Here is a 26,171-nt window from a genome sequence, read left to right as displayed (position 1 = left end):
CGCAAGCACATGATTTTGACAGGAGAGAGCCGTCCAGGCTTATCATGGGTGAGACACACACACACACAGACACAGACACACACACACACACACACACACACACACACACTTTCTAATCAAGAACATAAACGCTGTGGGACACTCCTGCAGAGTCGAGGTAGAGGAGGATGTTTACCGGGCTGTACATGTGGAGACAGAGAGAGGCACAAAGAGGAGGATGTTTACTCTACTGTGGCTTCACATACCATCGGGAAAGTCTACGTAAAGCTGAGTGTGACCCCGACACACACACACACACACACACACACACACACACACACACACACACACACCCAGAGCACAGTGTATTGACCCTGTTGGTGCCTAAAAGAATTAGAATAATATGGACAAAATTCGCAGAACTTTTTCTCCATATTGATTCAGTAAAAACCTCTTAATGGCAGCAAATGTTATTAAGTGCTGACTACAGAGGTGTGTGTATGTATGTGTGCACAGGGTGAATTCCAGTAATGCAGCAATGCAGTCAGAGAAGATGATCTTTAGAAACAAGCCCTCATTAATAAATCAAATTCAACCACTTAGAAAATCCCTGTGTCGGGTTTCATGTTGTTGTCTGGGTTTGAGTGAAACTCTGATGATTAGACGGCTGTAAAGCCTTTTTGTCTGTTGACCTTGGCATTAGCATGAGATTATGCTGGCATGACAACATAACCAACAAAAAACGTCCAAACAGTTCAATATTCATGTTGGCATTGTGATAAAGACGGTTGTTGGTGGTGGATGTTACTGCGCAGCAGTTCTGTAAAAAGAGGAATTTACATTTTTCAAACAACTGCTCGTCATCCATTAAGCAGCAGCTAACTGAAGCCTACTGAGTGTGGCTATTTCAGCTCAATACTCACTCTGTGCGCCTCACAAGAGTGACCTCAGAAGCAGCGATGCATTTTGTCCAGATGCTTTCACTCTTTATTTATTTATTTATTTATTTACATCAGTTCTGACCATTTGTTTCGTGAACATTCATATGTTTTACCCCACTAATCTTAATTAACACGTAATTTTGACCCAAACCAAAATGTGTCCCTAAACTCTACCAATTTGTTTTTGTGCCGAAACCCAATGTTACGTATTCTCTCATTTACTGTGGAGGGCTGGAATTTAGTCTCAGCTAGACATAAAATCAGAGATGGTTAAATTAAAGGCAACGCTTCAGAAGTTTCAATCATTTTTTCCCACACTTTCCAACAGTTGTTTCAAGTCATGACAGATAATAATCTGTACCATCTCCAAATAAAATACACATTGAAGTTTTGGGAACCTTTCATATATCATTCATTTCCAAAATGAACCATAAAGGACCCAACACTGAGCCTTGAGGAATTCTGAATTCCTATAATTTATCTGAACATATTGATACCCCGACTGGACCTTCAATTCTCCCTGCTGCAGTTGATACTTCTTCTTCCAAAGGTCTGAATACTGTCCATAAAAAGCACATGAGAACTTAGATTTAGTAAACACTGTAACAGACACAACAAAGGCTTCTCAGGATCTGATTGAGTACAAGTCTGCAGCCCTGTGACATCATCTCGAACAACTTCCAGATTAATTTCATCACTTCTTCAGAAACTGATGCGTACACATATCCTCTATGTCTCATAATTACAGCCAGGACACACCTCATCTGACTCAAACAACAACAAACGCACTTGCAAGCACTGCTTCAAACGCTTCAAACAAAAGCAAAATCTACCAAAAAAATAAATAAAAATATTTGGGGGAGGTCGACAGAAGTTAAACTCCGCCACCAAAAATACCTCCTGATGTTTATCACCATCACTTACGTGGACAAAACTGTTGTTTGGAGCAATTCATCTTTCCCTGTAAAACTTATTTTGGCTGACGATCAAAGATTGGGAAACGAGCCAGATCTCAGAGACTAACACGTAACGTTAATATTCTTCAACAGCACATTGCAAGTGGTCCCATTATATTAGAAACATCTGGGGCCAGATGCATAAAACTGCAGATTTGAGACTAAAACTTCTGGTTTCTGCCTTAGAAATTTCCATCATTGTGAAACTGGTCACATATTCAGGAGCCTGACTTTGACTCAAGGGATGTATGATATGAGGCAGGTGGGACATTTCTTTGTATTATCATCCAAAATATGTGAATGCATATATCTGCTTTGTAAATCATGTTAAACAGTGAGCAGCTGGACAGTCAACAGGCCCCTGGCAGAGCCGACTGCTTCTTGTTTTGTGCTTTCTGCTGCTCCACGATGCCTCTGCTCCGTCTGCGGCGTGTCTCTGAGTCTCTGAGGACCGGCAGGAATGCTGACCTCTGGTCTTCCTCTTTCTGGGTCTCTCCCTCCCTACTTTGCAATTAGTTTCCAGGAAAAATACGTGCCTTTTAATCCATGCTGAATTTGGAAAGCTCCAAGCAGGAGATCTTAATCCGTCAGCCTTCATATACTGTTATTGCAGCTGAAGGAGCAACATCAGTCAAAACTAGAAAAACCACCAGGAGAATAAATATACCAAAATTATCAGATCACATCAGATCATTTTGACCTTGATTTTTTCCCCCAATTCTATTTCTGTCTCATCTTTTGTTGCACTTGAAGGTCAGAGGTCAAGAACACTTCAGAAGGCTTTGGGACTCATCGCAGTGGATCAAACCCAGAATAAAGACTGCAGGTTGGGCTCTAATCACTTCCCTCCATACGACTCTGGAGCAGCAGTAACAGCTCAGCAGAGTCTGACGTCCACATGAACTCACACATCTCTGTTCATGAACATCCATGTTTGGAAAATCTAAAAGGTTTACAACGCCACGTCTGAACTTTATCATCTGGGCTCAGCTTGCCTTTCCAAATGTCCTCAAGCTTGATGCATAGGAGACAGAAAAAACATTCTTGAAACACAAGCGCTTCAAAGGAGGAGCCATTTACAAATGAACAGCAGACATGAGATGAAAGGAGGAACCCAAAGGAACTCCAATAAAAGTCCATCATCTATCATTCACGGTTTTAGTCTGAAAGCTTCTCAAACTGTAGATTCAGCCACGAGTAGAGAGACCAGAAGGGATGTTAGTGAAGACACGGGTTAGACTGCAATGAAGACATGAATGTTGACATGAAAGACAAGAAAAGCTGCAAACGAACAAACAAACAAACAAACAAACATTCTCTCAACTGTTTTTTGGCCTCTTGGGGGCACAATATTAACAGATGATCAGTTTTTAAGCTGATCTGGCAAACTTTTTAGCAGACAGTTCCCTGTTTACTCATACAACAGTCAGCAGTGTTAGTTTTAATCTGCACTTGTGTTTTTTGTCCGTCTGATCAATCAAAGTCCAACATTCACTGTCCCTTTCAGCTCAGTTCTTGGTCTCCATCACCTCCTGAGGGGAACAGCTGTGCGGCTTCTGTTCCACACGTCCATCGACAACACAGAAACATGGATAAACACGCCGGGCACGTGCTGACGCAGCATGTTCTGAGGTGACCTCTCCTTCAGTGCGTCGTCATTGCAATGTGATCGCAACTTCCTGTTTGTCTTTGTTTCGGTTCAGATTCTTTTATACTGGAAATTGGTGGTTTATGAGGGCAAGAACCCCAAAAATAGCCAAAGATAGACACACACATGCACACGCACACACACACACACACACACACACACACACACACACACACACACACACACACAGCCAATAACTGAACGACTGTGGGAAAGAGCTCACTGTGAAAAACTGAGAAAACTCAAACTAAAGAGAGGTCAGACATGAGACACATGTTCATCTGATTCCCATGTGCAAACGCTGAACCAAGCTGATTTAGGTTGATCTAAATTTTAGAAAAAGGATCAATGCATAAAAAGGCTCAAGGTGGTTTTGGTCTGAGCAAGATTATTGACGTTATTGGTATCAGCAGGTCGACCAAAATGATCCTGATCCGCGCAAATCAAATGATCTCATGAGACGACAACGGAAAATAACACAACAAATACAAAGTTTGAACGGTCTGTTCGTGCAGCCCTGCAGAGGCAGAACGTATCGATATCAGGCACGTCTGGCTGATTTCATGCCGACAGGATTGACGAGAGGCTTAAGACATTACTGTGCATGGATGCTGATTTTCCCCGGGTTAAGCAGCCAGCAGCAGGAAAACTAAACCTCAAGCTTTCTGGATTTTGGCTGCAGAAAATCTCTGTACATTACTGGAGAGGAGCTGTCAGCCAGACTTTAATCTTCCCCTCTGTGTCACTGACACACACTGCCTTTGTCCACCTGTCCAACACACACACACACACACACACACACACACACAGAGAAAGAGAGAGAGAGAGAGAGAGAGAGAGAGAGAGAGAGAGAGAGAGAGAGAGAGAGAGCTTTTGTTTACCAATCCAATAGGTGCTAAAAGGGATTGTATTGTAAGGCTCCCAGAGCTGGAGGCAGGAGAGGATTTCTTTGTATTGTAGCCAACAAAAGGCAACACAGAGGCGCTTTCACCGTGTCATGAAACCCTGTTTCAGCATCAGCATTCTGTCCATGCAATCACTGCACATCACAGACCTGGTGTCAAACTCAAACATGACATTGAGATGAAAGGAAGAGAAAGGTTGATGATTCATGTGCAGACCATCTTCCTTGTTAATCAATTAACTGTCTGTGACATGATGTAAAAATGTCAATCACATTCTCCCACAGTCCTAGCGAGTACTATAAACGGTTCACAAATATATCACTAAAGTAAAAAAGAAAAACATTAAAGGGTTAAACTCATTGCAGATCACCAAAATCCTGTTTTTCTCTTTTTAGAAAAAGACACGTCTTTTATTTGCAGGTCTCGGCTGGCGCTGGTTCCTAACCAGTGCAGTGCAGCCATGTTTTGTTTGATATATTACGAGAAAAGAAAAACGCATCAAATCCAGGAGGAGCGTGAGAGGATCTGTCCAAAGCCACGTTACCATCTGCAGTATCTTTCTCCCCACAAACTCGTAGAGAAACACCAAATTTCCTGACATCTACTCCATGCTGGCTTTTGTGTTTCTCTTCCCAGAATTGTGTAATAAAGTCAATAAAAGCCTCTCAGATGTCTCTCTCTCCTAGATGGCTTTCACACACACACACACACACACACACACACACAGAATATCAACCTGCTAAAATGACGATAAACACATTCATATTGTAATTCTGTCTCTGCACATTTTACATCAACGCATGCGTTAAGATGTACACACACAAATTGTCATTTGTGGTGAATTCACAGCTCCAAAATGACAGTATTTCATTTCATTTGAGAGCAGTGTGTTTCTGAGGGTCTGCAGCTCAAATCAAAAGCCATGAAATCCACATTAATGAAAACTGTTCGATTAGATCGCCCATGATCTCTGCAGCCTTTGACATTTGCACACATCTGCATAATGACTCACATGTGCTGCAGAAGTAAAAATGAAGCGGAGCAGACGGTGAAGCCTGCATACCGTTAGTATCTGTAACAATACGTTTCTGAACATTAACACCAATGGGACATTTTGTGTGCACAGGTTCTTCATTACATACATACAGAAATGGCTCTATTTGTAACTATGGTCATTTATAGGTCTCCAGCTCCACGGGGTGACTTAATAATGTTGTTGGCTCCCCCTCTTGGCTGACTGCACACAGTAGATGCTGCAGTCAATTGGACCTCTGTGCAAATAATTAATAAATACAGAAACTTCTCTTCTAATTGTAAAATAAGTTTCATGTAACAGGAAATAAATGGAGGCCCTGGAGGATTTCTGCTCAGCTTCGTGTTCTGGGGAATTTAGGCTGGAAATGACATGAGGTCATCAAATTAATAATAATCATAAAGGTGGGAACTGTCCTGCCCCAACATGTGCTGCAAAAGTGAGTATTCAAAGCCTCATATTCATTCTTTCTTAACATATTCAGTTTCCTCTGAGAAACTAATTATCTAATTAACCTCAGGCTGCTGTTTGACCTGCGGTGCAGTGATGAGGGTTTTATTCCTCACACATCAGCACCTGATTGTCTGGACTTCTCACAAATTTCAACAACTCAGACAAATTTTTAAATGTCACTTTCATTAAGTAAGTGCAGAGTGCAGACAGATCATTACACATCTGAGACCTGAGTATGAAGTCACCACCACAAGCGTGATCGTATATTTCATAAAAATGTCAGAATTTCCTCTGATGTTAGCTGAGGTGCTCCCAATCGATCAAATCCTCTTCACTGTGCAGTGCTACATATAGAAAATGTCACATATAGAATTATTGTGGGTCGATTAGATTGAGATTTTGGTAAAACAACTTTTTTTTTTTTCATTTTGCAGACTTCCTGTTCAAAATGATGCAGGGCTTTAAATAGACTTACTGTACAGCATGCATGACATGACATAATGCAGCAGCCATGACGCCGTTGCAGGGTCATAACTGACTCAACTCTCCAAAGACACGATACTCAAAAATAAAGACTCGTCTCATTTTGACTCATCGGTGTCCCCACGCCCTTCAGGGTTTCAGTCTGATTTGTCTGTCTCCCCTATGGTGGAGAGACGGGAAATGGTGCTGAGGGGTTCCCATGGCAACGCAATATGTCACCAGTGGCAGCTGGCCAAATATTAGCAGTGACCTCAGGAGGTGATGAATTAATCATTAATAAAATATTGCAGCCTCAGTGTGCTCTCGCGTCCACACACTATGCATTTGTCAGAATTACTCATGGACTTCCTGATGACCACAGAGGTGCTGATTTTCCCACAAGGCAGAAAAAAGAAAAAGATTTTGTCCACTGAATTTACCAAAGGGAAAAGTTGGATCTGAAACGTGGACACATTGTGTCACGATATTAGACCTTCACTTGATCCAGTCCTCAAATCTCCTGAGTAACAGCTCATTTTTTCCACTGCAGGTAGCACAAGCTGCTGCTTCTACGCTGCACTGCAAAGAGTGCAGCAGAATGGAAAGACCGAGGAAGGAAGAGACCGATGTAGGCTGTTAGTTCAAGACTTTCAAGTCCAAGATCAAGACTTTATTGCCTTCATCACTTGGCTTCGACTGGGAGGAAATTGTTTTGGTGCAGACTCACAAGAAAGGACGGGCGAACACAGGAGCATTAAATTAATACACACCCTGAACCATGTCGTTGGTGCAGGGAAAACAGCTGTCATGCAAAGATATATCGACAATCCCAGAGCATGCTCCGCGGCCCCTGAGGGCCATCAGTCTGGCATCCAGGTATTAACTCCTTCTTCTATTTATTGCAAACAAAGCTGAAGCAAAACAGAGGAGAAGAGCGGAAAGAGAGACATGTTCCCCCCGGGCAAAGAGTGTAACATGACCTGGCTGTAAGCTGAATCATTAGTGTTTAACACAGCGGGCAGCAAAACAGTCTGATTTACATCAGAGTATCAGACACGAGCTGGCTTTAACAAATATTATTAACCCCTCCAAAGAGACAAATCTGAGGGGTCATGAAATGATTGACAGCAAAGAATAGAAAAAATGACTATTAGCCTGTGGATAATTTTCCTGCTGCCTGCAGAGTTTTGTTAATTATTTCACTATTCACTGTTTTCCATTTAAAATATTCAAGGTCTTCAGGTCAATTCTCATTCCTCATACCATCATGATACAGCACACTGTACATACAAGTGGTAAGATTTTTGCTTTTTTCCCAGATAACCACAGCTCTGACACAGTCATGTCACCATACATCAGTTCTTTAAATCCTCTGAGCTGATGGCTGGGGCTTCTCCTCGCTTCTATAAGCACGAACTGCTCCAAAATATGAATGTGCTAGTGTGTCACCTATTGTAACATCTGTTTGGAATATTCCACAGGGAAACAGGTTCAATGGTAAGTCGCTCACAAGCGAGGGTGGAGCGAGGTTCACCACTTTGTGAATACATGATTGTAGAAAAGATAACAGTGCATGAGGGTCTGCAGAAATGCAGCCTGGCTTTGGCAGTGAGATCCTGTGTGTGTGTGTGTGTGTGTGTGTGTGTGTGTGTGTGTGTCTGTGAGAACACGGATAAATGGACATCCCGAGAGGGTTTTAGTGTAATTATGGTCGAGAATTTGATTATCACAATCTTGGAGTATATATATATATTCCCACAGACAGCCAGATAAAGTTCAAACATACACACAAACACAAACAAACACACACCATACGGTACACACAGCCATGATCTGAGAGTATTCCCCACAAGACTCCATATCTATGCAACCCTGCTCCCAGATAGCTGGAGTCATTTGTCTGTGCCACACACACACACACACACACACACACACACACACACACACACACACACACAAACACCAATGAAGTACATCCACCAACTGACTTGGCTAATAAGGCGCGCAAACACACGAGAGACCATGCATGCACACAGTGCAGGATCTGTCGTGTGGATGCCAAGCTTGGCTTGACTGAACACACATACACACGACAGCGCAGGTAAAACCTGTTACTGACACACACAAACTGAAGTCCTGGAGACAGACAGCACGACGACACCAGGAACCTATCTGACCTTCTCTGCTGTGTTTCTGCCTCCCCATCATCTCATCTCTGTTTCTGCATTCTTCCACTCATGCATCTGTGTGTCATTATGCCATCAGCTCTCTGCGATTGCATGCACCGACCTTGTAATCGAGCCAGGTTCCTTCCCCACATGCCTACATGTGTGCCGAATGACTTAACCTTGTGTATAGATGCTGCACAGATAGCTGAAACCAGCCGTTGTGGTCGGTGCTATGCAACTATTTTAAAAGGAATAGATTATGTGTAATTGGCCTTTTACTCAACTACCATAGTCTGCTTTCACTCAGTGTAATATATGGTAATGCAAACACTGAGCCAAGCTAACAACAGTGAACCAAATACTTGATGTGCTGCTTATCAGTGAAAAATCACAGATTTCTCTCAAGTTACTCCTTAAGAATAAAAAAAACAAAGGATGACATGAAACAATCTGCACAGGTTAACAGTGAACACACTGCCTGAGGCATCAGGCCTGGTGTGTGTGTGTGTGTGTGTGTGTGTGTGTGTGTGTGTGTGTGTGTTACATTACGCAAGAAATTGAATAATATACATGGTCTGCTTAGGGTAATGTTATAACTCACATGTAACACAGGGGCGTGCAGTTGGCCTACAATCTAGTTACAAACTTGATCTCCATCAGATCATTTCCCCACTGATTGATTATGCTGACTCAGGTTTTCCAGGCAGCAGCAAATCCAATTATTTGTATGTTAGTCTGTCTGTTTGTGTGTATGTGTCTGTGTGTTACACAGACCCATACCGCACACATATCCCGAGGTGCTCGTGATTCAGACGTGAGAAATGGTAAAACAGATTCAAGCCTATATGTTCCACCATTGATATAAAAAGATGAAATATAACACCGGCACCTTTATCCACTGAATCCACACTGACATCTTCTGAGAGTGGGTGACATGCTCCCTAAAATTCAGGGGGACTGTTGAGGCTCAGATTCAGAGCCTCAGATTTTTTTTTACCACGTACTCACATTAAGCTTTTGGAGCAGCAGCGAGAGCTTTGTTGGCTTTAAAGGTTGCAGATCCTAAACTCCCTTCCTCTGGACTTAAGATCTGTGGACACCTTGGACACCCTTAAAAAGCAGCCGGCGCTTTTAAGGACTTTTTATTTCTGTTTTATGTCTGCTGAATTATTTTATACTGTGAAGTTGTGCTCTAGTTTTTGCCTCTCAGGCCTTTACTTACATGTGGATGATGTTGGGATGCAGCCACATTTTGGTGATCTGACTATTATTATAAAAAACCACAAACACCAGTGTCAGAATATGTCATGATTTGCCAGATAGTTATAAATGCATCCAAAAAAAGCATTTTTTGTTTTTAACTGAAGAACCTTCAACTTCTTCAACTCAAGATATTCAGTGTTCCTACAGAACCTTAAAGCAGCTCGTCCTGCCATCAGCAGACTGTGAATTTGGCCTGTGCAGGTTTGAGATGTCATTATTAATCAAACTGTCTGAAAGCACACATTACTGCCACAATTATCTGGCTAACTGGGCAGCCACACAACCATTATCTCATGTGTTTGATTCTCTTCTCGGCTCTGATGACAGCAGGAGTCAGTCTGCCTGAAATAACTGCCAACAGCAGAAAAGCTGTTAAAAGTAAGTGACAGCGGTTATTTCACTTTCTCCAGCCAACACTGGCCCTGCCATACGTTACACAGCTGACACACCAGTTGAGATGTGATAAGCTCTTTAAGCCCAGAGCGAACAAAATGTTATTTTATTTAAAATTTTTTTTTTTTTTTTCCAGACAGGACAACTGAGGCAGCGCCTGAGGATGTAATCCTGCTCTAATCACCTGCTCCACTGAGAAACTCAAACAAATACTATACGGTGAAATCCACCCGGCCGCCATGTGTAAACATACACCGGTTTGCTTGGTCTTGGCTCTTCGTCGTGTTTTTCTGCTCTGCTGTCTGCAGCTTTGACACTGATCGACTTGAGCAGCGGGCGGTAAAATGAAGACTGACGTCATGATGGAGAAATCACACCAAGACAGCAATCATGTGCTCTGTGAGGACTGCTTTCTGACTGTTATTCTGGCGTTTCTGATTAAAATGGCCTTAAAATAATCAATAGTTCAGAGTGGATTTTCACCCAAAATTATTCTTAAAGGAACACTTAAAGAAACCGTTCCACCAGAAAGACCACACACCCTCACTCTCACTCAGGAAAAGCATTCTAGTGGATGCAGTCTAATGCAGTGAGGAATGCACAGTCCTGTATACTGGAGACACTAAACACCCATAATACAAACAAATGACCCTGCACAGGAGGGTCAGCTCCTCAGATCAACCCTCAACAGTTTGCCAATAAGGGACACTCTCCAAAGACTGCTCTTACACTGTCAGGAGCACAAAAGGCCCAAGTGGTCTCAGTGACCGTGATTATGCCCTCACAGAGGTTAAATATAAAGGGACTCCCCAGCATCAGAGGTGAAGAAGCCTATTGGATGAGAGGCAATGACATTTTCAGTTTCTACAACCAAGTCCCTTGATTCAACGCTCCTTGGGCAACTTCAGACAAGACTTACACACAATTCTCACATATTGTGTTTGCATAATAAATATGTAGAGTCCGACAAAGCGTGCAGTCTGACACAGGTCCAGCTCAGTCCTGAATACTCAAATAGTGCACGTTCACATCAAAAAGCATCAGTGCATGCATCAAATACGTGATTTACGCACTCCCATCTGTATGCTTGCCACGCAAAAATCAGCCTGCAGACCAACAGCATTCCAGTTAGATATCAAAGCTCGTTACAGGATGTGCAGCACAGCTTCAAAAAGCAAAACAAGCAGGAAGAAAATGTCTCCAGAAACTCACAGACCTTCTGCACAGGTTCAATCACACAGTCAGCAGGTGACTGAAAGACCGAGATTAAATGAACTATCGCCCAGCAAGGGATACTGTGTCCATGCAGACAGCAACAATAACACAGCACAAAACACAGCAATAAAACAGCATCAGTGCAGTATATATACACAAACTCCATAATATCACATTCAGCACAGCTCAGGGGCATTTAACCAAGAAACAAGCTGGTAAAGACAGACACAACAGACAAACAGAAGGCGGATGCGACTCACGTTATCTGAAGTCCAAGTCAGTTCTGCTTTCTTTCATTTCAATGAAGTATCCATGTTCACAGTCATCCTGGTTGTTGTTGTTGTTGTTAACAGAGCTCTTCATTTCCTTCCTCCATGGCTGCTTGTTGCTCGCTAATTAGTTCATTGTCTTAAGATCGTCTTATAAAAACGAGCTAATCATTAGCACTTACACTACACTTACACTAACTTAAACTTTTGTTTTTTGTTTTTTGTCCTGAGACGCGTTCATTCATTTTGGCCGTGGTATTCCGCTGAGAGCGTCTTCTGAATTGGATTAAATGTTTGGTAATTAATGTCACCTGGCTTCTCCTTGGCAAACATTGACCGTCACGACCACAGGGGGCGCTGCTTCACGCGTTGGCGAGAAGTCAACGAAAAATGGCCGCGAAACCGAAAGAAGAAGTCCGTCCAGACAACGAAAACATTAAATCCATGTCTTAAAATAACAATAATAACTGTTCTGCTGACTCTTTGCTTGCCTTGGCTTCGCTCCAACATTACGAGGTCTACACTCCACTTTTTAATTTCATGAATGTGGTTTATTTATGAATTGACAAAAATCCACCAATTTAAATCATGTTTCAGTGAGAAGTGATAGTCATTACCTAAACTTTTATACCCGTGTGCTTCAAAACATGGGATTGTTGAACAAATATTGAAGCTACTGAAATGTCCCCTGTGCTGTGCCCAGTATATCAAATGATCTAATTCCAACTGTGTTTATTTTGTGTTGTCTGTTTGATAAACTGGCCCTTACAGCGTCATAACAGCGACTTACAGCCTAAACTGTCCAGTCCTTGGATCGTGTTGTCAGTCCAAAGACAAAGCAAGTCGTTTGACAAAAACTGAAGCTGACGACTCCCATGTGAGTTCAAAAGAAACCCCGCTAGAAACCACAATCCAAGAGCCCTTCAGGCCCTTTGGTCCATGGTTTTGGATGGATGGATGGATGGATGGATGGATGCTCCATTTTAACTGAGAATCAGTCAGTCTGACTGATTCATACAACTCAGAAACCACAACTGAAACCACCGCTATTAAAACAGACCATTTCAGCGAACCTATTCCACCTCCCCTGATCTGCATCCCAACTGCCGGGAAAAATTACACAGCCATCCAATAATGCCACTGTCATTACGGGACAGGAGGTGGAATGATGGGAAAAACAACGTCAGAATAATATCCAAAACCTTTCACAGACACAGATATCCTTCTCCTAAAGTCACTGCAGTTTCCACACGTGGTGCGATTTCATAAGCAGGAAGGCTGAACGGTTAAAACGTTACAAAAACGACTGTTCATAAGATTACTGCTGACAGGAAAGAACAGCACGAGAGCTGCTCTGATCATGTGACTGATTAGGATGTTGGCAAGGCTTACTGGCACTGGAGAGAGAGAGGCACACAGTGAATCTAAATTATACTTTCAATAATTCTACGATAAGTAGGGTAATATTAGTAAAAAAAAAAATAAATAAAAATGAAGCCACACTCATTGTACAGACATGTTTATTCGGTGGCTTCTTGTCATTTCTCTCCCATCTTATTCTGCTCTACAGTTCAGAGTGAATGGTCGGATCATTGGCAGGAGTGGGAGCGCTGGAGGAGGAATCCGTCTCTTCTTCTGCCACCACATCTTCTTCCACGTTTTCCTCCTCCTCGGTCACCTCCTCTTTCACTTCAGGAGTTTGCTGCTGGGCGGAGTTGGGTTCCTGCATATCTATGATTTTCAGGAAGTCTTGAAAAGGGAAAGCGGGAGGCCAGCTGTCGTCACCCAACATCCCTACAGGGGCAGACCAAGACAAGAGATCTGTAATTATAATGTGTAACTTGTGTTTTTATTTTTTTTTTTGTTTGGCTTTATTACCACCAGGTTACACTGAGAGGATCAGAAGAAGCCAGAGGATCCAGAGTGAGTGTTTGTTGAATATCCAACTAAAAACTTCACCATGGTGGATTTCTGCTTTCTACAAACATTCGTCAAGTACTGGTGCTCTTAAAGTACGCTACTGAGGTTTGATATCCAGTCCTGTTTACCTCTGCAACTGAAGATAACCTAACTTTCATTACAACACACACTTGTTTGCCTCACAAATAACAGCAACTGTTACTGAGATTAAGATTTGTTCCTTTGTCAAAGTGGAAGTGAAGGTAGTTTTCTCATTATTCATTCATTCATTCATTCATCTTCTATACCCGCCTATCCCTTTCAGGGTTGCGGGGGGCTGGAGCCTATCCCAGCTGTCAACGGGCGAGAGGCGGGGTACACCCTGAACCGGTCGCCAGTCGACTGCAGAGCAACATATACAGACAGACAACCATTCACACTCACACTCACACCTAAGGACAATTTAGAGTCACCAATTAACCTAATGAACATGTTTTTGGTCTGTGGGAGGAAGCTGGAGTGCCCGGAGAGAACCCACGCAATCTTCACACAGAAAGGCCCTGCCCGACCCGGGGATCGAACCGGCGACCTTCTTGGTCATGCTGCCTACCTTGCTGGCTAAGTAGCTAGGCCCAGTCAGTGTCAACAGCTTGCTGCTTTATTCAGAGTTATGTCAGCAGCCTTCTCACACTCAAGATTTTTCATGCAAATGACACACAACTGTCTTTCTCTGAGGTTGCTCGAGCTAACAGGAGCTAGCGAACATTGCTCCACAGGCTGTTCAAATGCTGATGCTGAGTAATAATCTAAGCTCATGACCCAGCCGAGCCAGTCAGCTGCAGAATGACTTTGATGATGTTTATGCTCTCCAAACTTTAGCCAGTTAACTCCTGTTAACTGGCTAAAGTTTGGAGCAGTTGTTGAGCAGTTGAAGTGCCACTGGGAAAAACACTATTGTGAAATAAATGCACGCTTTTGAAAACGATTATTTGTTTAGTACCAAACACTTGGGGCCTCCATGGTTTTCTGCCTCTAATGTTTCAGCTGCCATAAACAACTTTGCTCCTGAAGTTAAAATGTATAATTGTGAAAAATAAACCCAATTTCAACATTTACAAAGTAATCAAGGTCATTTTAGCCACAATTGTGCAACACGACAATCTGCAGGAAACTTTGAGTTCTCGGATTTTCTTTCTTGGAACTTCCAAGATATTGAATAATGCCAAAAAAATAAGAGAAAGCGACAGATTCAATCCAGAAATGAGCCTTTCAAAACCCATATTAGGCAAGTATTGAGAAATAAACTTTAGCCCAGACAGTGAAACAGTCCAAAAGCCAGTATAGTACTTAAGTATTTAGTTTTGGAAACTGCCTTGCAAGGAAACATTGTCCCAGGAAGTAGAAACTGGAACCTAAAGCCACTGTGCATCTCTAAAGGCTGCAGCTCTCCGGTTTCTTCTTGGAGAATGGATGGAATGTGCTGGATGACAATCCTTCAGTCCAGATAAACAGAGACAGGCCACAGCAGGACTTGTGTTTTATCTTGGCCCACATCCATACAAACTACAGGGTTCAGAAGGTCGAGGGTTAATGGCTCCACACAGTTGAGGCTGAAGGCCTAAAGTTACCTTAACAATCATCCCCTTCATTAAAAAAAACACTTTAACAGTTATTACACGCGTTGCTGCTGAACTCAAAGCCTCTTGCACGTAACTTTGCATTCCTCAGACAGGAACAAGCTCGATCCTGTCACTGTTTCATCAACAGCTTTGTCTGAGGGCCAGCAGAGCTGCACAATCATTTCAAATTGGTGACAGATTCCTCTAACCTGTATATACTGGGAGCGTATAACATGTGAGACTCCCTGTAGGAGAAAACGGTCGACAGTTTGTCTTCGCTGCTTCCATGTGAAGTGACTCACATCTTTCTCAGCTCGGAGCTTTTTAACAGACACACTGCTCCGTATTTTCTTTGTCTGGAAAACTTTTATCGCATTTTCTTATTGTATTCTTTCCCTTTTGACATCTGAAAAAGACTAGATTCAAACAGAGGCAGTTATATAACCCGCTCAGTCTGTATTCCTCAGGCTCTAATCAGCCTCATTAATGGAAACTGTGCGGCTCAATGAGCAAGGTGCATGGGTTTAAATACCATTACAATGTGTCAGAGTGAGTCTCCCTTTTAAATGCAGTATTGAAATAATATCTGGATATATGATATACTCAGCAGACACTGAGCTGACAATGTGCTGACCGGAGTCATCCAGGTGGAAACGCAATCACAGTGCGTTGCAAAGTTGTTGCTGCAGGTGGTCACCTAATCACTGCACGTAAGCAGGCAATCACTGCAGACAGGAGCGCCATTGCTGCAGTTTAAAATGTCCTTGTTGCTACATAGTCACCTGCCACATGTGCTCTTCCATTTGCTGGCTTTGGAAGTTGGACGGAAAAGTTCACATTTGTTCAAAATACTGACAAATACAGACACCGAGCATGCATGTATGCATACATTTTGAGCATTGTTGGAAAGATTTGGGATAATGTAAGACTCAACTCAGCAAAATACAAAACAAAGATTTGGCTGTTCTCAGACATTTAAATGCATAAATGTTACATATTACACCTTTCATAAACACTGGAGTGTGTTTCCCTTTGTTCAGGCTCAGAGACAAGCCTTTAAAATGATTCCTGTAAAACTGAAGTTTTTTCCTGGAAGGTTTTTGGTGGCTCACGCTGCTTTCCCTGAAATACGTCAAGTCATGTTTCCTGCCATGGGCCAAGTAACAAGGGAATTGTTTTTTAAACTGATCCAATAACTTTGTCAAAGATTTCTAAACTTGGTGAAACTGGGCCGTAAGTATCATTCTGCTGCCTTTTATTCCCTTGTCTTAACCCTTTGCTGTCCAGCACTTCCTCCTCCTTACCTGCTGGTGTCTCATCGCCATCCTCGACCCTCTGCAGCCACTGTCGGACAGAGGGGGCCGCTATGGGAGTGTTGGGGGGGTACTGATAGATTTCATCTCCAGAGGGCAAATGGGTCAGGACCAGAGCAGGGAGGGGGGGCATAGAGCCCAGGTACGACCCCAGGACAGGCATACCAGCTGGAGTGCGGCCACTGGAACACAGACCAACAGAATACATCTATTAATATAACAAACAGAGAGCATGTGAAGATAAAAACTCTAGGAAGAGAATCAAGAGTGGTGTTTTTGTGTGTGTACACAATGGATGGAGCAACAAATCCAGTGCCAGACTGACTGAATATCAGCACTGATTGATGTACGTACAGGTGGATCCAGCAGGGCAGGTATTGCTCCGCCCTCCCCACTCCTCTTATCTCCTCCACCAGCGCCTGGTTCTGCCTCCTGCCGATCTCATCCTCCTCCTCTCCCACAAAGAGGAGGAGCAGGGCTTTACCCAGGGAGAGGAAGGACGGCAGGTTTTCCACCGTCAGCTCAGGCTGGAAATGAAACAGAGATAAAGAATAAAGAGAAGTCAAAAACAGCACAAAGCCCAGTTTCTGCAAAATACCTGAGATTTACACATCAGTGATATTTGCTGTGTACTGCAGCTTCACTGTTTGTCAGTCACTAGGTGACAGAACCCTCCTCCCAAACTCTAAAATATTGCTGGACAGACTTATTAAATCTTGTTGTGTTCCAGTCTTGATAAAAATGAAGACAACAGCGCCACCAAAAGGCAGATTTTGTTATCGCTTAGACGACTCATCCAAAGTGTCCAATAATGCAGTGAAAAGACTTTTTAGACTCTCAGCCCTGGCTATGACACTTCAGCTCATTATGTTCACAACACTAGAAAGTAGTGTGGAGCCAAATTCATCAGTGCAAAGCAGCATTCAAAGGGAGAGCTGAACTGTTGAGCAACATCTGCATTAGAGCTGGCAATTTCAACATCAGCTCGATGTATTTGTTTAAATGAGGAAATGTAAACTCAGGCGTGACGCATTACTCTGACCTTGAATGTAGTGAGGAAGTCACATCCAAACTCTGTGAACCTGCATATGGTGCTTGTTATCTGTGACATACTGTGAATGATTCCATCTTGGCTTTGACAAACTTCCAAGAAGTCCACATCATTTATTTATGCCTACTTCAGGGAAGATATGCTCACAATCTGGGCTGAGGGATATTTAGATTTTCGGCTGGATACATTTAGTCTGAACTCTTAATCAGACAATTGCAGTAAAATAGTTTCATTAGCCAGGTTAAAAATAGCTTTCTTTAGTATTTCTCTATGTAAACGAGAAGACAAAAGAACACACAGCTTGGTTTACCATTGGCTGCAGCAGTGCAGTGTCAATGTGTAAGGCCAGCTCTTCAGCAGAGGTGGGCACAGACAGTGTTGAAGGATGAGTGTGTGTCTTCCAAGATGGAAACACAAACACTGCGGGAAGGTCCACAGAGTGCTCTGCCGCCCTGCAAAACAAACATGCAACTTAAACAAACATTGAAGGTCATAAATGGAATTTACTTTCAATTAAATGACAGAGGGATATCTTACACTTTATGAAGTGTTATGACACACTGACTAAAGTGTCTTTTTGATCCCTCACCGGATTTTAATCGTCTTTAATCTGCTGTTATACCACACTGAGTGAACTCTACCTGTCAAAAACAAGGTCAGTCAATCTCATGGTGCCTTCAAGTGCTGCTGAAGATACATATCCTGACAGCAAATGTCCCATTTCTCCTGTTCATACTTTAGCTACACTGTCTTTTGTGAAATCCAGACAAATGCACTTCAAAGAAATCACATGAATGAGTGAATTACAACTCAGAAATTGGAGCTTAAGAGAGGCACTCAGAGGTGCCCGTCAGGGACAACCTTGAAACAGGAATGACGAGACCGTGTTTAAAGCTGTTACCATTCCTCTGCCAGCCCATCTGTCAGCAGTCCAGTCAGCACCTCTCCTCTCAATGACTTTGCTGCTTCAGTGAACACTGATACACCTGGCAAGACACAGAAACATCATTAATACATCATCATATGATGTCACTGACAGCAGACAGGTCAGCGGTCTGTGCAGCGTCGGTCCTGAAGAGCATTTTGAAAACATCTTAAAATTCAGTGGCTGACCTGGCCTGTGTTTTGTATTTCATTAAGATTCATGCTTTCACTGCCCTGCTGCCTGAAATACTCAGTAAGGCCGATCATCTCTTGCCAGAGTACAACCACAAACACATTCTTGGTATGTGACTTGAGAGCATTAGCGCTGTATTTCCACTGTTCACCTCGTATTAGAAACTGCTGTGCTGTGTTTTTCAGACTCCTAGAACATTTAAAAAGCAAACAACAGACATAAAGTGCACTACAGGCCCCTACCTGCATGTGCTTTTGTCTTAAATAGTCCCAGTGCTCTGTCACACTTGTAGCCTGTGAGCTCAGGGTGAGGCACTTCCTGAAGGAATGATGTCACTTCCTCTTCAGTTGACAGTGGCGCAGGAGAAGCTTGGAGGCTCCTGGTTAAACAACAGACAAATAAGCATTTATACACAGACAATGGTACAAAGGCAAAAGAGCATAAAGAGCCTCATGAGTCTTTGTTTTAGGCCTGTCCTGTGTGGAGGGCCTGGTGAAATGCTCAGAAATGGAATTACTCCAAAAGAAAGGCCACAATATTTTGATTGGTGATTGGTGTCATTGTGCTCTGAGGAGATGCTCCTCAGTCAAGACATATATAAAAAAAGCATGACTCAAAGTTTCCTGGTGATGAAAGGACAAAAAGGTTTTCCATGAAAACTATTTTTAAAAGCTCCCTAACATGGATTTATTATATCCTGCTGTTTACATGTGGCCAAGCTCCATTAGTGTAGTTCCTGCGCGTGTTTATTTGCAGTAGTGAAGATAGAGGATGGCTTATTTAAGGTTATACTGAGGTCTAATGGATAAAATGGGTCGACGCCACTGGACCGCCCTCACAAGTAACGCAAACACTTTTATCTGATTGATCTCATCTGTCCTATTATCTGACTTTCTTTGAATCATACCGGTGCAATCATGCTTTTCTTTTAATTGGTGAACCTTTTCCCATAAAAGACTGTCACTGGTTGCTGTTCTCAGGAACCAGTGAATGTTTTTGACGCCAGTGAAATGATGTCAAAGACAGACATTCCCAGAAGGAGATTTAAGTTATTTTGTCTTTCCTTGACTTTGCCCACATGTTTCACACACCCTGGCTTTGCACTTTCTGTTTGTTGTGTCCAGGGCCATCAGTGGGCAAGAACCCTGATGACATCACTGTGACATCATCATGATTATTTCCCCTCTTTTCAACAGATTCAAAAAAATGTCAGACATCATTAGAAAACTTCTCACAGCACGATGAAGCTATGCAGTGCCTCAGCTCCCAGCATGCCTCCGTAGTGCTGGGCCGACTCCTGAGGGCGGATCAGCAAGACGGTGGGGAAGGACGTGACTGGCTTGAATGGGATCGGGGGGGAGCTTCCTTTTGGAGGAACACAGAGATCGGGCCACTCTCCACAGTCGACCACTCTCATCTGAACCGTGGAGTCCTCAAAAACTTCTAAATAACACAAGACAACCACAATGTCCCATTGTCTTACATACGAGGAACGACTTACCCAATATAGAATTACAATCAATCAAACATCTTCCTAGATTAGAGGTCACCAGAGGTGAAGATACCGTGACAGGTGGAAAGGACAGGCAGATGTTCTAAAAACAATGAGCAGGTAGTGATTTTATTTGGGCTGCTGATTTCGCTGGCTGCTGTGCTCTCCTGTTTACCTGCAAGTCTGTCTGCGACTTCAATGAAGGAGCTGAGGAAATCCATCGAAACAGCATCCCCTGGTGGTAAAAACAGAAACCACACTCAATTCCATGCACCTTTATTTGAACCTTTAAGACCGTGGATAGAGGATGTCTTACATTTGAGGTAGAAGAGCGCCACTGTCAGGCTGCTTTGAGCTACTGTGGCATGAAAGTTGTCAGAGGTTAGTTGGGTAATTGAGTCCATGTCCTGCACGTCGAGTCGGTTGTCATAGACATACGCCGCAATTTCATCGTCCAGCTTGACTGTAGGCAGACAAACAAACACATAAGTACGCACAGATATACTCACACATTATCTCCCTCCTTTGCCACTGTTTGGTTCCTCTTTTATTCTCTCCATCAGACACTTACTTGAATGCGAATCCTTCTCCTCTTCGTCGAACCTGTTGTCCTCGTCCTCTTCATCCACCTCGTTCTCTTGATTTGTGAAGAGCTCCAGCACGTCATCAAGATTGTGTAAGGTCAAATACTTCACCTCAGGACTCTCCAAGCACGCACGCACACGCACACGCACACGCACACACACACACACACACACACAAAAACGTAAAACACCCATGGGCAAAACATTATGTATTTTAATATTTTTATATTTACCCTCATTTTGGTATGTAAATGTGTGGTCATAATACCTTCTCAGGCAGCCTGTAGGCAACATTATATTCATCGGCGGTTTTCACTGCAGGACTCTGCCTGATGACACACACAAACACACAAATGAAAGATAAAATACAAATGCAACAAATGCAAAACATGATCAAATTAAAACTGATAACATGATTACATCCTATTTGGAATTACAGGACAAACGCAGCATGTGTGAAGTGTGACCTCTCAACAATGTCTGAAAATTAAAAGCAATTCCTAAAACCCCACCCGTGACATGTACCTGTCTACGAGAAACAGAAGGGCGAGGCCACGGAGCCTCCAGGCCAGAGTGGTGGCTGTGTCCATGTCCAGGTGCTTGGTTGGGGGACGAGAGAACAGGAAGACTTGCGGGGTCTGCTGGTAGGGGAACTGTGGAGCTGGGACCGAGGAGGGGTCCTCATAAACTTCAGACTAGCAGTGGAGAGACACACATTATGTGCAGATTAATATATGATATTCCCTTTTGTGTTTTAGATTTGTTTTATGTTGCATGTCATTCCCCATTTCTCTCTCTGCTCATTTCCTGTCAGCTCTCTACTGTATGGCTCTGAACTTGCATCCTACTGACCACTAGTGGAGCCTCCATGAGCTGCAGGAAGGAGTAGAGGCTGAGGGTGGACAGGGGCGTCCTCATACGGATCAAAGGACAGCGCTCAGAGGTCTGGAACCGATTGTGAACTTGACAGTGAAGGAACCAGACTTGAGATGAGCGAGGCAACTCATTAACACTGAAAGACAGACAGAAACAAAGAGAGACACAGTGATTACCATTTTTCTAATAAAACATCGCTCTCCTCAGACAGAACAGCATTTTTTGTGGATGATTTTTAGTCTGAAGCATCTGCACAGCCTCCCACTCAGTAGCAGTTTGCTCATGTATTCTCTCTTTAAATGTTACCTAATTTAGATCCAAGAGGCAAACACCCAGGAATCTCTCTGTTAAGAATATAGGAGGAGCAGACAGCCAGTTTAAATGTCTTTAAACAGTTTTTAAAAGACAAAAAACATACCCTAAGTATTTCAAAACTGGGCCTCCAGTTATGAGGATGAACTGGTATTTGGTTCCGTACACATACGCCGTCTCCATTATTGATCTGTGCTCTGAAGTAATACAATTAGCAGACACAATACAGTTAATTAATTAGTCATTCAAGTCAATCAATTCATCAGACAATCTGCATTTCCATCATGAGTCCCCACGTCACACAGTACAATCCACAAGTCAATTAATCAGCCCTTAAATGCATCATCCTGATAATCTCGCCCCACATTCAATCACATTCACTCTCACGTTCCTCAGCATTTGTTGCCTCTGTGTATCCAGCCTCTCCTTCTGTTCCATACCTTGTGTTCCCAGACTGCGGACGTAACCAAGCACAATGTCCTTCTTCCCTTTGGCTGCCTTCTCCATGGCCAGTAGGTCGCCGTCTGTGTGGACGTACTTGACCTCTTCCCGCAGAATGGCACTGGGAGAGAAAGCCAGAGAACAAAACTTCAGATTCGGTCATATTAAATAAAAAGACATTTAAAAGTAAATTCAATGAATAAATGCAGGAAAATATATAAACCAATCAATATATTGCTAGATAATTTTATTAGCTACTACATATAGTTTCTGTCTTTCAAAGAGAAATGGGATGCGTAACGTTTTCTTCTGTAGGCCCGATTCCAAGAAAGACTATAATTAGGGCCATAATTACACTAAAAGCCCTTCGGGATGTCCCTTAATCTGTGTTCTCACAGACACACACAGAGCCAGACTGCATGTCCACAGCCCCGACTCCAAAAAACTGGGACGGTGTGGAAAAAAACGTTTATGAAAATCTAGAAGAAGATGAGGTAAAAATTTAAATATCTTGTTTTTGGACTCTTTTCAATCAAGTTTATGTCAAAATGGATTAGCAAATTATGTTTTACATACATATAATATATACACACACACATACATTTATATATACACATATTACAAACGTACCTATGATTATGATTATACAGACTGTGTTCTTTAGATACAATCAAGGACAGAAGGTTAAAGCCTCACACACTGCTGTTGCATTATAACTGAGGAAATGTTGTGTACTTACAACAGGACTTCGGAGACTATGGAGTTGACGTCAAACACGGTGTCAAATCCCAAGAACTCTTTACCACCCCTGACACAAAGATATGGCACAGCGTAAGAGAGAGTTTCAAGAATAAGCCACGACACCAAATACATATACGTCTCGTCTCTCTATTGTGACAAATACAATCGCTTTGTTTAATGTGACTTCGCTCTGGTCGGAGTGAATCCTTCACATCCACACAGTGTACCTGAACAGAAAGGCTGTGTGCTGCACCCGTTCCTCTGTGCAGTATGGGCGAACCAGCTCTTTATTGCAGTTGACCTGAGCAGAAAGAACAAATTCACATCCTGGTATCTGCGTACAGATTTTTAAGTTAAAATAAGTTTGAGCTTTAATGTCAACTTCTATGACAGACGGAGCACTGAGAGGACTATCATTACCTTGCCAACCAGTACTCCATAGTCCTGCAGAGCATCAGCAGACTTTTCCAACTCCACCAAGAAGAGAGAGATGGTTGGAGAGACTGGGTACAGAGAGAAATACTGTTATCCTCGATTAGTGGGTTAAAGGGCTTTAAATACCGCGTGGATTAAGCTGCTATCTGCTGGGGTGCACCTCGACAAGTCGCCGGATCACTGCTGACATGACAGCAGAAACTGATGCGGAGAGGATGAAGGACAAATTGACTTGAACCTGGAACTCTGCGTGGTATGTTATCATACTATTTGCTGCTGTCAGCTGGAGAATATTTCTTTCAAGAAGTTACACACACTGAAAATATGACACAGACTCCACTGTTTCAAATCAAAATTACACTATATCTATCCAGATATTTGTCCTGCGTGTGACACACGTCAGTCCTCAGAAGCTGCTTTGAGCCACGGTGTTAGAGCTGCAACAATTAGTCGAGCAGTTTTCAACCATCAAATTAATCGCCAGTTACTCTGATAATCAATTCATCTGACTGAGTAGATTTTTAAGGAAAAAAAAGTCAAAAGTCTCTGATTGCAGCCCCTTAAGTGTGAATATTTCTTGTTTCTTTACCATCAGAGGACAAAACAAGACATTCAAGGACATCACTGATTGATATTTGTCACCATTTTCTGACATTTTTATAGACAGAACCATTCATCCATTAATCAAGAAAATAACTAACAGGCTGACAATGAAAATAATCATTTGCTGTAGCCAGACTTGGTGGAGCTTTTCATGTGATCTAAAATCAAACCCTTTCGGTCTATCATTTTTGACATTACTCCTGAAGTCAATACCTCTCAATTATAACCGTTGCTAATCATCCTTGGCTCATCAATAGGCACCTTGTGGACCTTACCTGACCTCAGACATATTGCAAGAATCCCAACTATTAACATGTTCAGCGAGGTGGGATTATATTATCCTACTCATGTCATTATTCACTTCATATTTCATCTTTTTCAATATTTGTTTGTAGTCTATGATTTTGTAACCTTGATGTTTTATGTTCTCTCCAATGCTGTTGCCTTGGCCAGGAAACTCAAGTAAATCACAGTGTATAATGTATTTAAAAATGATTTGGAACATTTATGGAGCAAATGGAAATTACTATATAGTCACAAATGTAATGCATGACCTATTAATGCTGAGATGTGGAGAAAACATGTGGGAAAGCTTGCATGGTTCACCTGCGCGTCAGCCTACCTTGATGCTCGAAATAGATAAACATCATCTTCCCAGAATGCAGCTTCTCATAGAAATCTGCAGCTGTGTATTCAATTAGGTCTGACGTGTTGGCTTTCTCTGTGCATCCTCCTGGCCTCATCCACAGCAGGAAAACAGCAATGCACGTCCACATCATGGTGAACAGGTTCTGTTGTGGGGTGGGGGGGAATCATCATTATGAAACTAGGAGGTGCAAAGCTGTTATACAGGAGTAAGTAGCAGAAATCATCTCGTCTGTGCAGAAATGTTAAGAAGACTATCTACATACATCCTGAATGACTGAAGGGGTAATAATATGTACCCTCACAATAACTATATAACTATATTTGCATATAAGTGGTTTATATTTATTGGAACTGAATAGGAACATTAGCTGTGGAGGAAGAAAAAAGCGGTGACATATATGCTAGCATGGTGTTACCTGAAAAAGTTGAGGTGGGGTCTAAACTCAACTTTTGTCTTTCCAAGTGGCACAAACGTTATAAACCACAGAAAAAACTGTGGCGGAAAGAGATAACGACATTATGACGCTAATTTTAGGCAGCAGCTTTTCCTCCGTGAGTGACGTCAAAAAGAACGTCAAAAAATGTCGCTTTCTGGTTTACTTGGGAAAGGAGGTAACGTTAACGTTAGCTAGCTCTTTAGCCAGGCTTGCTAGCTGCCTGCTGATTGATGTTCGACCATGGCTTTAAATAGTTAACTCACGCTAACACATGTACATTTAGAAGATATATGTCGACATATGTCTGTGGGACAAGTAACGTTCGGCCACCGACAAAGCAAGTTTCTAAAAAAAAAATTCGCCGAGCTGCAAAATAAATTTCGAAAAGTGTCTTCCAAGAATGAAGGTCCGTCCTTCAGTGTCAAAGCAGTCGAGTTCAAACAGTGCTTCCGAATACCGTATTAAAATAAGATCTTTATTTTTTTGTTTCATTTCAGTATTGTATTTGATTTTATTTTTGTAGTCCGTCTCACTTTGTGAGATGAATATGAAAGTGATATTGTAAAAATCCGCAGTTGATGAGAACGCAGCTGCTCTACTCCCAAAGCTTGCTGCACCATGTACGCCAACGTTTAAAGCTTTTATTTTGAAGGCAGCACCACTTTCACCAAATTTTGTTATCTCTCAGTAACTTGACGTAGATGTCTGCAAAATTTGTTTTTGTGTCGCCTCTTCGCGAGAGACGCCCACGTGCGTCTTTGAGCCAATAAACTCAGGAGGCAGGTTTTACTTGAACAAATACCCAATCACAAGCGGACGAGGGCGGTCTTTGCCGCAGCTGACATCATCATAAACCAACTGAGAGAGAAAGTTGTGGAGGTTGGGCAACAGGTTCAGCCAATGAGGTGGCCGACTGGG

At 42.5% G+C, this 26,171-nt stretch overlaps 1 protein-coding gene across 1 annotated transcript; it reads right to left on the bottom strand.

Moving 5' to 3' along the window:
• Positions 1-13,188: 13,188 nt before the first annotated feature.
• txndc16 (thioredoxin domain containing 16) lies at positions 13,189-25,695 on the bottom strand. Its single transcript, XM_076723889.1, has 20 exons — positions 25,233-25,695; positions 24,791-24,959; positions 23,551-23,633; positions 23,358-23,431; positions 23,129-23,197; positions 22,389-22,510; positions 22,055-22,145; positions 21,613-21,772; positions 21,286-21,455; positions 21,029-21,089; positions 20,748-20,880; positions 20,493-20,639; positions 20,352-20,411; positions 19,920-20,127; positions 18,927-19,063; positions 18,469-18,553; positions 17,878-18,019; positions 16,871-17,043; positions 16,508-16,698; positions 13,189-13,479 (listed from the first exon to the last, which is right to left on the bottom strand). The coding sequence occupies exons 2-20, from the start codon at positions 24,945-24,947 to the stop codon at positions 13,250-13,252; spliced, it is 2,493 nt and encodes an 830-aa protein (XP_076580004.1). The 5' UTR covers positions 24,948-24,959; positions 25,233-25,695; the 3' UTR covers positions 13,189-13,249.
• Between the last annotated feature and the right edge of the window lie 476 nt (positions 25,696-26,171).

The sequence above is a fragment of the Chaetodon auriga genome, chromosome 23 (genome assembly GCF_051107435.1).
Source record: "Chaetodon auriga isolate fChaAug3 chromosome 23, fChaAug3.hap1, whole genome shotgun sequence".
NCBI classification, from domain to species: Eukaryota; Metazoa; Chordata; class Actinopteri; order Chaetodontiformes; family Chaetodontidae; genus Chaetodon; species Chaetodon auriga.
This window is presented reverse-complemented; position numbering and strand designations above follow the sequence as displayed.